The sequence below is a fragment of the Melospiza melodia genome, chromosome Z, assembly GCF_035770615.1.
Source record: "Melospiza melodia melodia isolate bMelMel2 chromosome Z, bMelMel2.pri, whole genome shotgun sequence".
In the NCBI taxonomy this organism is placed as follows: domain Eukaryota; kingdom Metazoa; phylum Chordata; class Aves; order Passeriformes; family Passerellidae; genus Melospiza; species Melospiza melodia.
The window spans coordinates 81,984,485-81,997,970 of record NC_086226.1 but is presented as its reverse complement, the minus strand read 5'-3'; the positions used below and the strand labels follow the sequence as shown (position 1 = coordinate 81,997,970).

General features: G+C 46.6%; 1 protein-coding gene across 1 annotated transcript; it reads left to right on the top strand.

Annotated features, from left to right (window-relative positions):
* The first annotated feature begins 567 nt into the window (after positions 1-567).
* FAM151B (family with sequence similarity 151 member B) lies at positions 568-9,721 on the top strand. Its single transcript, XM_063181406.1, has 6 exons — positions 568-586; positions 717-878; positions 1,837-1,993; positions 4,838-5,046; positions 6,600-6,735; positions 8,278-9,721. Exons 1-6 carry the CDS (start codon positions 568-570, stop codon positions 8,426-8,428), a joined length of 834 nt encoding a protein of 277 aa, XP_063037476.1. The 3' UTR covers positions 8,429-9,721.
* Positions 9,722-13,486: the final 3,765 nt, after the last annotated feature.

Sequence of the window (13,486 nt, the reverse complement as noted above, 5' to 3'; positions counted from 1 at the left end):
CGACAGAGTCTGCCGGGCATGCAGGGACCCACACCGACAGAGTCTGCCGGGCATGCAGGGACCTACACCGACAGAGTCTGCCGGGCATGCAGGGACCCACACCGACATCCTGATTTCACAGAGAACCACAGAATTCATCAACAGGAAAATCCCCCCAGGCTGTCCCAGCTGTGCCCCATCCCCACCCTGTCCCCAGCGCAGAGCTCTGAGTGCCACCTGCAGGGCTGGGCACTCCAACCCGCCCTGGGCAGTGCCAAGGCAGCTCCTGAGCCCCCTTTCCATGGGGAAATTCCTGCTGTGCCCACCCTGAGCTGCCCTGGCCCAGCTGAGCACTGCATCCTCCCGACTTGACTCCAGCGTTCGGAGCCCCTCGTGTTCGTGTCCCGGCCGCCGCCGCTGCCTGTCCCCGCCTCAGGCCTGTGCTGCCGCTGAGGATGCAGAGGCACAGCGGCACACCGTCCCTGCTCGGGATCGCTGTGACACGGCCCCCACCGAGCCCCGGCCCGGCTCCGCCCGGAGCGACGGCGGCGGGACCCAACCCCCGGCGGGGCGGGCCCGGGCCGGGCCATGGCGAGCGGGACGCGGGGTGAGCGCCGGGGCCGGGCCTGGGGCTGTCAGGGCTGGGTCTGGGCCGGGGCTGTCAGGGCTGTGTCGGGGCCGGGCCGGGGCTGTGAGGGCCGGGCTGGGGCTGGGGCCGGGCCGGGGCTGACTCGGGACTGTGTGGCTGAGGGCTGCCCTCCGTGTCCCCGCAGGCGCCTGGAGCGAGTGGCCCGTGGATCACTTCCTACGCACCGGGCACATCGCGGCCAGGGACGGCGCCGCCGTGCGCTGGTTCCACGCCGCCAACAGCCGGGCCCAGGCCGCGGAGGCCGCGCGAAGTGAGTGAGGCACAGGCCCCTTCCTCCTCCCCTTCCTCCTCCTCTTCCTCCTCTTCCTGCTGCCCTCCCCTCCCTTCTCCGGGTTCCCCGCGGCTGTGAAATCCCTCCAGGGCTGGGCGCTCCAAACGCCCCCTGGGCAGTTCCAATCCCTGAGCCCCCTTTTCATGGGGAAATTCCTGCTGTGCCCACCCTGAGGCCTGAGGCCGTTCCCTCTGCTCCTGTCCCTGTTTCCTGGGCTAAAATCCCAAATCCGCCCTTTCTCCTCTCAGGGAAAGGTTGCGCAGAGCCAGAAGGGCCCTGGTGCACCAGCCTGGGTGGCAGTGAATTGTGTGTAAATTTATGTGAATATTTGACAAACACATATTTGCGTAAATGTATATATGACATCCTTTATCCTGAATACCGTCGCTAGCTCTTTTCTTTGTATTTCAGCCGTCACTGTGTGTATTGGGTTCTCTGCAGAGTGGGTAGCACTGCCCAGATTCATTACCTAAAGCTGTTTTCAAGAGCCTGAGCACTCCTGAGACTCCTCTTTGCCTGTCGTGTGTGTGAGCTAACATTTTCCTTGTCGGTTTTGGCAATGAGTCAAGGGGAATGCTCATTCTCTGCCAGTATTAAATCCTGCACTCATCTTTCCTCTCTCAGGAACCCTATTTACAGAGGAAAAGATATGAAATTTAACAGGAGTGGATCCACATGATGGGCGTCCATTTATCTGTTCTCGTGAAGAAAAAACCCCCACGTCATTGCTTGGCCAAATGCCCCCTCAGACATCAATTTTCACTTGGTTGAAGGCTTGCAAAGAGTTTAGTGAGTGGGAGCCCCCCAGAATGGCATCTCTTGTGTCTCAGAGAGCAGCTCCCGTTAGGGTGAGGGCGCAGGGCTGCTGTGGACACCCCTGCTGGGTCACTGTTGCCCTGAAGCACTGGAAGCTGAGGTGGAATTTCTCAACCCCCAGGCGATGTGCACATGGTGGAGGTGGATGTTATCCTCCGGGGAGGGGACAGGGACCCCATCCTGGCTCATCCCCCGGACACTGACAGCGACATCACCCTGCAGGAGTGGCTGGCACAGATGGGCAGCACCAACAAAGGCATCAAGCTCGACTTTAAGAGGTACCACAACAAAAAGATTGTTGTGTTGTTTGCGTTCCTACCCGTTAACAATTCTACAGCTGGTTGTCAGCCAAACTCCTCCTTATCGTGCAGTTCAGCATTCTGAAGTGTGACCGTGTTCACAGGGGTGTTATGCTGAGGGAAGAGACCAGGATCTGACTCCATATTTCAGAAGGCTTGATTTATTATTTTATGATATATATTACATTAAAACTATACGAAAAGAATAGAAGAAGAGGTTTCATCAGAAGGCTGGCTAAGCTAAGAATAGGAAGGAATGAATAACAAAGGCAGCTGTCCCAGACTCTCTGTCCGAGCCAGCTGACTGTGATTGGCCATTAATTAGAAACAACCACATGAGACCAATCACAGATGCACCTGTTGCATTCCACAGCAGCAGATAACCATTGTTTGCATTTTGTTCCTGAGGCCTCTCAGCTTCTCAGGAGGAAAAATCCTAAGGAAAGGATTTTCATAAAAAGATGTCTGCGACACTGAAGCATAATCCATGTGGAAACATAGTCCATAATTCTGAAAGCATGGCAAGAACAAAACCTTTAAAAGTGTTTTGAAGTACAAGTAGTGATGCTTTTTAACTCAGTGAATTAGGTGCTGTGAGCAGAACTTTCCCATCGGGCAGGTGAAATGCTGGTGCCTCTCTGGAAGGCTCCTTTCTCTGCTAGCTAAACCCTTGCTAACTAAACATCCAGAGGTTCAACCAGAGTTTGAGCCATTACCTGTTTCATTTCTCGAAGGGCAAACACACCTGAAAGCCCCAGGAGATTGCCTTGGAAGGGTTTGAAATGAGCTGTGATTTCCAGACATGCACCCTTCAGCTCCTGACTCTTGCTTTGTCTCAGTTTCCATGTGCTCAGTCTGTTTTGGCAGAAATTACAAAGAGCTTCATCAGTGCTTAAGTACTCCATAGAAATGCAGAAGCCCCCCACGAGATAGTTGTAAAATGTGATTTATGCCTATGGTTCTGTGTTACACAGTCATGGTTTTCATATGAAAGTTCACGAAAGTAAAAAACGTGGGCAGGATAAATCCTTTTATTGTTACAGGATCTCTGTGAGAAGGGGAAAAACAGCAGTAGACATTTGTTTGGGCTTATTTCTAGTGTGTTTGGGTGAAGTTTCTCCTCCATTTTAATTATTGTTTAAATGAATTCTAAACTATTTTTTTTCCACAAGGAGTTTACAGCCAAGTGGAGTGATTCAAGAAAACTTTTAAAAGTACATGGCATTATAAAAGAATTATTGTATAAAAACATTTAGAAGTACATCACACAGTGCAGATAGAGTCAAATTAGTGATAGTAGAATTTGATGTTCCTTTGCATAATAGTTAATTGGATGCCAATGCTGAAGTTTTGGAGATTATTTCAATGGTGCTTTAAACATGTACTTTTTTTATATCTCTGCTCTATCAGCCTGACTGACCACATAATTGCATTTCTTGCTGGCTTTGGCTACTGAAATTAATGTATTCTGCAAAAGGTCTTCAGTGTCCCACCTCAGAAATGCCAAAGTCATTTCACAGAAAGTCAGCTGTAAGTCTGAGTTTTCTAAATGCTGTGCAACAAAACCAGTGCTCTGGGGTTTATGGTTTTTTGGGAGTGGATTTTTTTGTTGTTGTCGTTTTGATTTGATTCTTTCTTCTCTTTTTTCTTTTTTCCCCTGTGTTGCCATTTTGCTTTGTGCTTTTTTCTCCCTGCATTACCTTACACTTTGCAGTACTAGGGAGGCATTCCTGTGGCCCTGACAGTCCCTTGCATGTGTGAGGATATCAGCTGTTCTGGCCCCAGACTGTGTGAGAAATGCTGCAGCCCACACCTTAACACCATCACTGGCTTTTGTCCTGGAGAGCCTGAGCTCGCCTCAGTGAGTGGAACTCCTGCCCCTGTGCAGCCTTCCCAACACCACCAAAGGCAAAATACACCAAGTGACTTTACAGAGGAAAGACAAGGCAAGCAGCTCAGGGGACTGAACTAACCTAATTACAAAACTCTGATCACAGTGATTTTAAATACCTCGATGTTACACAGTGCATTACTTAATGGGCTGTGACAGAAAGAAGATTTTTCTTGGTGCTCATTTCTTTTCCCCATTGCTCCCCATCTCCTTTCCTTCCACGGTGCTTTGAAAGTTTTGGAGGTAGGAAGAAGCTAGCTGTGCTTTTTCTTGGGGCTGCACAGGACAGTAGGAATATGTGAGCATGGGTTTTGTTAAATGCTCACAGGGTGTCTGCCCTGTTTCCTTAAGTGATGCCAGCTCATATTTAACAATTCAGTAATTATCTGTCAGATGATCACTGGACAGGCAGGCTTCTGTGGGCTGCCACTTAGGAGCTGTGGGACAAACCACAACCAAGCATTAAATGTTCAAGTGGGTGCCTTTTCTCCCTTTTAGTTGCCTTAAATTTGTCTGCGTTGTGCTTTTAATTCTCCTAGTACAGGTGCATCACCTTGCATGGATCTGAAGGCAGCTTTGAGTCTGGATCTGCCTAGTGATGAAATCTTTGCCACTTTGAGCGTGGTTACGGTGGGGAGAGATGGCTTTCACTCTTTGGGCTGGATTTACAGCATTTGTGGCAGATGCAGCGCAGGCGTTAGAGGCTGCAGTGGCTTCCCTTGTTAAAGCCCTTCTCAGGCCTGAGATGCAGAGGTGACAAGGTCGGGGGGGCAAGGTGAGGCAGGAGGTGCTGGGAGCAGGGTTGGCACTCAGGGGTTTTCCTCCTGCAGGGGCAGTCAGGGGATGGCAGCGGGCGCCCTGCCCGGTGCGGTGACGCCGCGGTGACGCTGCGGTGACACGGCCGCCCCGACCCTGCCCTGTGTCCTGCACAGCCTGGCCGCCGTGGGACCCTCCCTGGAGCTGCTGGGGCAGGTGGGGCAGCGCCTGGACAGACCCGTGTGGCTCAACGGGGACGTCCTGCCGGGGCCCTGCGGGAGCCGCGCGCCGCTGGACGCCCGCGCCTTCCTGCGCGCCGTCACCTCCTCCTGCCCCGACGCCACCCTGTCCCTGGGCTGGACCACGGGCTGCCACCGGGGCCAAGGTAAGGGCAGGGCTGCTGTGCTTCCTGTGCTGCAGCTGGCAGCAGCCCCAGGCCGTGCCCTGGCTGGGAACTGCAGTGGTGGTGGGACCCTGTCCTGTGCTGCGGTGTGGGACCGAGCGCTGTGCAGCGGCAGCACAGATGGGTGAAATCCACATCTTTTTGTTCCTAAAATAAGCTGGTTTGTGCTTCAGCTCCTTCTCACCTGCTGAGCACTTCTGAGGGACAAGTTTCTTAGCCTCTGTTTCAGGGAGGGCTGTGCCTGAGTCCTGGGAGCACTGATCTGGTGGTCAGAGCCCTGGCATGCATCCTGAGGAAAAACAGGTCAGCTGAAAATGTGGAACTTTATCTCTGCTTTTTTTTGATCACTGAAGTCAAATTGTGGGTCAGCCTTATCCCTAACATTTCATTTCTCTTGGAAAGTTGAATTTTTGGAGTAAACTTTCCAATTTTCATTAATATAGGGTCTTTTTTACAGGCTTCCTCTTGCAATTCTCATTATGAGAAGCAGAGTCCCCTCCAATATTATCTGGGGTCACCGTGTCAGGATTATACACTACCCCCATTGCTACTTACTCATTAGCAAGATTTAGTATTTTGTTGTATGATATACTGCAGTGTTGTTAAAATGTTCATTGCTTTCTCCCAGGTATTTTCAGTGCAGGAAGAAATTGCTGAAAAATGCATTGGAAATACTGGGCAACCTGTGAAAACAAATTTCGTTTTATCTCCAGTCCAAATTTCAGTTTATGGAAATACTAAGTGAGGTTCTACTATAAAACTTAAGAAAACCAGCTCATTTGAGTGATTTCACCTAGAAGTTGCTGCTTGCCCCAGGAAACTTTTTTTAATATTTGGTGCGTTTTTACTCTTTCTAGTCAGTACATTCCATCTGAGTAATCGAGGAAAAAGTTGTTAACTTGTTACAGGATGTTCATAGCCTGTAGAAACAAAAGAATAGGTAAATATAAATGGAAATAGCTCCAGTCCTTATAGAAACCCCAGCAAAGGCACTTTCAGTGTTTTAGATTGCTTGATTGTAGCATTTTTAGGCACAGAATATTTTTCTCCATGTGTGTTGATTTGTGTACATCTTCATTCCCAGTGGATTAACTTAATTTTTGTCCTAATTTTTTTTAAATGTTTTTATTTTTAAAGGATCCCTGACAATGTTAACTAGGCCATATTGAAGTCAGTGACAGCAGAATTTTTTAGAGAAAGGGCAAAGATATGTTAAAAACGCCCCGTTCTGTAGCTGTATGTAAAGTAAGTAAGAGTGTATGCAAAGTATGGGAAATAAAGGTTTGCACAGTAAGTTCGTTTTCCACGTGGATATTGCATTCATTACGTTTTTCCTCTGGGACATTTGCTGCCCAGAGCCACGCAGCAGTTACAGGGCGGGACTGTGTGGTTCTCAGGGACGCTGGATGTGCAGGTTTTGTGTCTCCAAGGGACCCTGGGGGACCCGGGGCTGTGTGTGTCCCCGGGCTCTGTGGGTGCCCTGTGTGTCCCCGGGGTCAGTGTGAGCTCTCGGTGCCCTCGCTGTGTGTCCCCAGGCTACGAGTGGCCCGCGGTGCAGGAGATGCGGCGCCTGTGCCAGGCGCTGTCCCAGCCGGTGACGTTCGCGGTCAGGGCTGCGCTGGTGCCCGGCTCCATCCCGCAGCTGCAGTGGCTGCTGCAGCAGTGCCGCAGGTGAGTGCTGCTCCCCCTGCGTCCCTCAGCCCCAGGGCCAGCAGTGCCTGTCCTGACCGGCCCTGTGTCACACACATTGGGAATGTGGGAATTCTTCTTCCCCCAGTGCTTCATTTCCCACCGGCCTCAAAGCGTTTGAGTCCTCAGACAGAAGTGGTCGCTATTAATTTCTCTAAAGTAGTTAAATTCCAGAAGGTTATTTTTTATTACCTACCATGAGGACTTTTAAGTGGCGCGTAGGTGTGGAACCCCGTTCTGCTACAAACATCCCCTGAGATAAATATAGTTAAACAGACTAAATAGTCTGACGTTGCAATTGGGAATTCATCCAACCCAAAGACTTTGTATTGCATTCGCTATTTATATTTTTTGTAGCGTTTTTGAGAAAGGTCAAAGATGATTTCTAGATTGGAAGTCAGGTGTTTCCCTCCAAGCTAATTAATTTTGGTGAGGCACTTGAAATTTATTCAGTGGTTTCCATACAGGAATTACATTTTCCTTTCAAAATCATTCCTACCAACCCCTAAACATTTAATTATAAAAATTATTCACATGTAATAGAATGAGAATAAAACCAGCTTCCCACATATTGCCATTTACTCATCTTTTTCAAGTGCTATGCCTACCCAGAGTTTAATAAAACTGTTCCAACTCAGGTCAAAGCCCAAGACAGAAAACTTAGGAGAATCTCCAAAAAATTTCTAATTATTCAGAAAAAACAGGGTGGACAAATTAAGGGCTGATAATCTTTTTTATGCTGAAGACTCCAGACAGAAATTAGAATTAAGTTGTTAAAACTGGGAAATTGATTTTAAAAAGTTATTGCACTAAGAATGTATCTTCTGAATTGTGTTAGTCTCAGATATCATTGGATACAAACATTATTCCAAGTGAAATACTGGGATTTTCTCTTTTACCTACTCATAAAACTCAGGGGGGTTCTTCAGCGGCATGATTAGAAGACAGAAATTCCTGAGCCAGTTTAGCTCACATACAACTGATTATTAATTTATACATTTTTAAAATTATTACAGTTTTATTAAACAAAAGGGAAAAACGAAGTATATGTCGTGTGGAGGATGTGGAAATGATGCCTTAACTGAATAATGCTTTGGGGCATTTCAGTGTTTTTTGAGAAGTTCTGTGCAGTTACTGAGAATTGGGTTAGGTGGTATCTCTACACATTGCCGATGTGACAAAGCACAACAATCACCTGCGTGTGGGATTGCAGCATATTTCCTGTTTTGAGGCTCAGCTTGTGACTATTGATTAATTTATCAAACCTTAAATGCTCAGTTTTGTTGATGGATATTTACCTGAGGTTTTTTATTTAAATCCCTCTGAGGTTTGGCAGAACAATCACAGATAAATTGTCTGGGGGTGCAGTTGTTTATATTTAATTACATTTCTAAAGTTATGATGCTGCAATCCTGAGTATTTTTAGGAGCCTATTACTGCAGTGTCTTTCTGGTGTACATGCTTTATCTTAACATACTCTTTTTCTCTCGGTTTTGTTTGTTTTCTCCCTGTTTCTGGACATAGGTACAGCCTCACTGTTTGGACAGGAAAGGAGGATGTGTATTCTGTAGAAGACTTGCTTCTCATCCGAGAAAATTTTGATAAAAGTAGGGTTTATTATGACATTTTTGAGCCACAAAATTCTGAATTCAAAAAAGCGATTGGAATAGAATAGTAGATGCAAAGCAGGCAATGCCTGACCCTATAGTGCTTTACACTGCAGCTCTCAGGATTGTCCACAGTGGAAATTTCTCCAATAAAAGCTAAAGCCCTGCTAACCATCTGCAGGAAGAGCCTGACCTGGTTCATTACAGCCATTTATTGCCTCTTTTGCTGCTGCAATTCCCCAGAATTCACATGGACTGAGACATTGGCCGTGTGGGATTGGCTCCTGGCAAACACCACAAGCGGTAGCAGAAATACCAAAGGTTTCTTCCACAATCACAGAGGACGTCTTAGCTTCTGAGTAACAGCTAATGCCCTGAGAAGCATTACTCCTTCAACTTCTTGTCCTCCTTTTCCTGTTCCCCTCACATGGCTCCTGTGTGAATTTTCTTAACTCATCTGTTAGCCTAACAGATACTGTACACGATATTTTACAGGCTGTTAGTACTGAAGTAAATTACAGTCATTTTTACTGCTCTTACATGGCATTGGTACAGTGTGATAGAAAAGTTAGTTACATTTCTTAATCCTACATTTTGAATTATCGTGATCTCACACTAAAATTCAAGACTCCCATTTGTAACCGACTACTCCTTTGAGAGATTTATCTAATAGTTGTTTTATTGAGGGGTAGAGCTTTCTTCATTTTGGTCACCTACTAAGGTGTGCTTGACCAAAACTTAGGAAAAGATTGTTCCACATAAGGAAGAAAACTACCTGATTATACTTGAGATAACTGAACAGAGTGCTTGATTTAATTTAATCACCCATAAAGTGAGTGGCAGTAACCACCAAAGGGTCAGGCTTGGCTGTGTGATTTCTGCAGTGAGTTTGGAGAAGCGATTCATTCTTCAGTTGTGGTTTGTTGCAGGCAGTTGCATTCATTGATTTGCAGGATTCCATCTCTCAGTGGTAGGCCTCTTAGGGACCACAGGCACACATTTTTCTGCTGCTTAGAATTCCTCCCACTGACCAGTTCCCACCTGAAGTTCTGGGATTTGTTACAACTCATTAAACTATTAAGTAAAAAGCACCAGCAACTGCCAGAAGTATTTTTAAAGAAGAAGTATATCTGAGCAATACCTGTGGATGTCAGTAAAGAGGATAATCATATAAAATTAAAGAAGACATCATCTGGATTACCAGGAAATGGCTGTGTGGTGAATTTGATTATTCTGTATGGATTATTCTATGTATATGAATTTCTGTAAGTAATTTTACCTATGAATCTTTGCTAGTCCCCTGTGAAGTTGTTTATGTCAGTCTAGTCTGACTTGCACATAAATAAATTAATTTGATTTTATTTCTCTGTGTTTATTCAAATGCTCTCCTAAAATAAAATGTGTTGCTGTGGGGCTGGCAGGGAGACATTAATGTGGTTTTAAAATATATGTACAGGTCAGGTTTATTTTTAAAAACCAAGACGTTTTTGAGAGAAGGCAGGCTGTAACTCACTCTGCCTGTGAAACTCGCATGAAAGTGTTCAAAATTGCTGATGCTTTCGGGGAAAAATACTGGAATTTACTGCAGTTCCTCAGCGTGCCTCTGTGTCTGGGTTTCAGGAACTTGAGAATAAATAGCCTCGTGTACATTTCTAGAAAATATCTCTGATGTTCAGCATAAGATCCCAGCATGATTTTTAACTAGCTGGACATAATTTTTGGGACAAAATGCCTGGATTAAGAGGAGCTCTGCAGCTGCCTGCGTCATCAGTCCAGGAGACGCCTGGCTCAGGTAATGGGTGCTGCTGAGAAACAGGAATTTTGCATATTTATACATATACATATATATGTGTGTATATATATCTGTATGTTGGGAAGCTTTTTCACAGAAAAGGTCAACTTGTGTGCAGGAGTAAAAGAAGCATTGTCCTTCCAAGAGGGTTGACAGCTGGGTGTTTTATGGGAATATTTAGTGATGACAACTGTAATTTTATCCTTTTGACACTGAAACACCCCCACCCCCCAAGCTTTCTTAAGGTGTTTCATTATGAAACCTGATTTCCTTGAAGTTCTTGCAGTGGCAGTAGTACTTTACAGTGAAAATGTAAGAAAATCTGTAAATCCCTTGCTTTAGTTGGGAAAGTAGTTAGTTCTGCTGTATATGGCACGCAGAGAGATAAAGGTCTTACATGGGATTGATGAGAAGAAAAAAGAGAATTTAGTGTCTACTGTTTTTCTTGTATAGCTGCATCAAATTATGGCAATATTCTTTTGGAAGTGCTGTGTAGTTGTAAAAGACAAAGATCACAACAGAGCAATTACTCCCTAAAAGCAAAACCAAATTAAATGTGCAGGGAAAGATATTTTGAAGCCTATATTTTGAACATTGCACCTTAAACACAACCTGCTAGTTTACGACATTTTTGTGTAGTGACTTGCTGCTCTCAAATCTCTTAAACCAAAATAATGGGAGCTCTTATATAATCACTGCTTTTTGTGAAGCCTCCACTGTTTGTTTTGAAGTTACTTTCATGGTATGGTGGCACAGCATTTTCTGCAGAGAACACGGAGGGGAGAAGGGAGAAACGCGAAGCGTTTCCCAAGCCCTTCCCGAGGCGGCAGCGGGGTTTGAGGCGCTGCGGGCCCCGGGGTGCGCGGCCGTGGCTCGGGGCGGTGTCCCCGCAGCGCCTCGGGGCAGCCAGGGACACCCAAAGGCTTGTTTGTCAGCCAGGCTCTAACAGCAGGCTCCCGGGTCGCGCTGACCGCGCTCGGCTGAAAGGAACATCGGCGCGCCTGGGAAATGGCATGGACTCGGGCTCCAAAGACAACGCATCTCTGCTCCACAAGTGGAGCCGCAGGAAGCTTCCGGCAGCTGAGAGAGCCTCTCTCGCACCGCGCTCTGGACAAATTTAGCTGTATTGGATTAAATCGAAGTAACTGTTCCCATTTTCTTGTACAGAGGCAGCCTGAGAAACACTTCTGAATGAGTACCTTTTGCAATGACTCATCATTTCCTGAGTAGTGAATAAAAGCATGTGCTTATTTCCATGTTCCCTCTGAGGGGGAAAAATAACTTTTATTTATTCAGCATAACAACAGCAAGAGAACAAAGCTTTTTCCTTTGAAGGTCACTTGTAACAGTAACACAAACAATTATATCAACACTTCACGCTACTTTGCATCACAATTAATCACACAATACTGGTAATACTACCAAAAAACTTCCATTTTCAAGACACTTGCCACTTCCCTCCATTGTCTGAGCATTTAATAGAAAAATTAGGGTTTTATTTAAGGGAGCCATAGTCCCATATACATAATTAATTTTAAAATCAAAACAGCAGAAATTGGGCTTTATACCCTTATCAAAGCTACCGGTTGGCATACCTGGTGATAGGCAATTTCTTCTAAGAAATAATTTTTATTTTTTAAAGATCTATTTTCCCTTTCAAATATTTAACTTCACTATGAGATGGACAGTTGAGAACTTGGCATTTCCTTTTGTATTATCATAAAAACATTAGGAAAGTGTAATCAGTGTAGGGACTAATTTGTACTCAGTTAATACTGACATATGTTTTTCCATATAATTTCTGTATCTTAAAAATATGTCCACATAATCTTTTTTTGTACCTGGTGTACAGAGGGCCTGATCCAGGAAAATTTCCGGAAGGAAAAGGCAGAACCTGAATGGAAACAAATACTCCCAAAAAGTAATTTACAGAGAGTATATGTTGATAATCCCCTTTAAATGCTTTAATGTTTAGAATCCCCATTAAATTGTTTTATGGTGATGATCCCCATTAAATATTTGTATGTTTGTGATCCCCTTCTAATTGTTTTATGTCTCCGATCCTCCTTAAATTGGTTTGTTTAAGATCCCCTTACCACTGTTTTTTGGTTAAGATCCCCGTAACATTGTCTCCTACTAAGTGCAAAGCTAAATAACATCACAGGCTTCTTTTATGCAATGTCAGATTTGGTGAACTTTGACTGAAGCTGCAACATACCCACTGAGTATTTTCAGGAAATAAATACCTAATTTCCGTATATTGAATTTCACATTACACAGACACAATTTCAACACAACTAATTTCTGTAAATTACAACAAAACAGAACACATTCACTTTTTCTCAAAATTTAGAAGATGAGATCTAAATGCAATACCAGAATCCCAGCATCTATGGGATGCACACAAAGACAAGGGAGATACCTGGAATCACAAGACACCAAAGGAAAGAAAGATTTTTAGATAGAGATACTTCAAAATACACAGTAGCTCGGAGGCTGCAGAGGACTGCTTTCCACGTGTGGGAAATTCAGCCCTCTGTTTCAAATTAGGCAGATTGTGGGTTTCCATCTCCCAGGTGAGTTTGATAATTAGACTCACAGGATCACAGAGTGTTTTGGGTTGGAAACCATCTGAAGTAAAAGCCCATCTCACTGCAAGGCCCCTGCCATGGCAGGGACACCTTCCACTAGACCAGGCGGCTCCAAGCCCCTGGAATGGGGATGGGGCAGCCGCAGCTTCTCTGGGGAAGCTGTGCCAGGGCCTCCCCGTCCCTGAATCTGTCGGGTTGTGTGTTTTGGGTCTGTCTGAGCAGGGGGACAGAGCTCCTTCCCGCTCCCCAGCGTGTGTGTGTGCAGTGCCCCTGCCCGGGCAGACACCCCGGGTGTGTCCCGGTGTCCGTGCCCGGTGAGGAGCGCCGTCACTGGGGCGCATGGCCCCAGCCTGCCGGGCAGGTCTCCTTCTGGGGGCTCCACAACTGCGGGAGGCTACAGAGCCTGTTCCAGGTGCAGGCTCTGCCCCCCGCACCCTCGCTTCTCCCAAATAAAAGCGCTTTTCCTCGCTTTCCTGAATAAAAGAAATCCCTCTGGAGCGGATTCCAGAGGCTGCGGCCGCGGTGCCCGCGGTGCCCGGGACAGCCTGAGCGGGGCTGGCGTGTGGCACACCCCGGGCAGGGCGTGCTGGCTCCCGGCAGCGCTGCAGAGCCCCGGCGCTGCCACCGCCGGCTGCGGGGCCAGCCGGGCTCCGGGGCGCGCTGCCAGCCCTGCGACACCAGGGTCACCAGCGGCGACGTTCTGCGAGGCTGCCGCGGCCGGGAGGCACGGCGCGCCGCTGTCT

What these genes read in the sequence shown, in the direction of transcription:
- FAM151B (XM_063181406.1), top strand. An exon ending in GGCCGCGGAGGCCGCGCGAA is followed by an intron (nt 879 to 1,836) that starts GTGAGTGAGGCA and finishes CTCAACCCCCAG; the next exon opens with GCGATGTGCACATGGTGGAG. An exon ending in CTGCTGCAGCAGTGCCGCAG is followed by an intron (nt 6,736 to 8,277) that starts GTGAGTGCTGCT and finishes TTCTGGACATAG; the next exon opens with GTACAGCCTCACTGTTTGGA.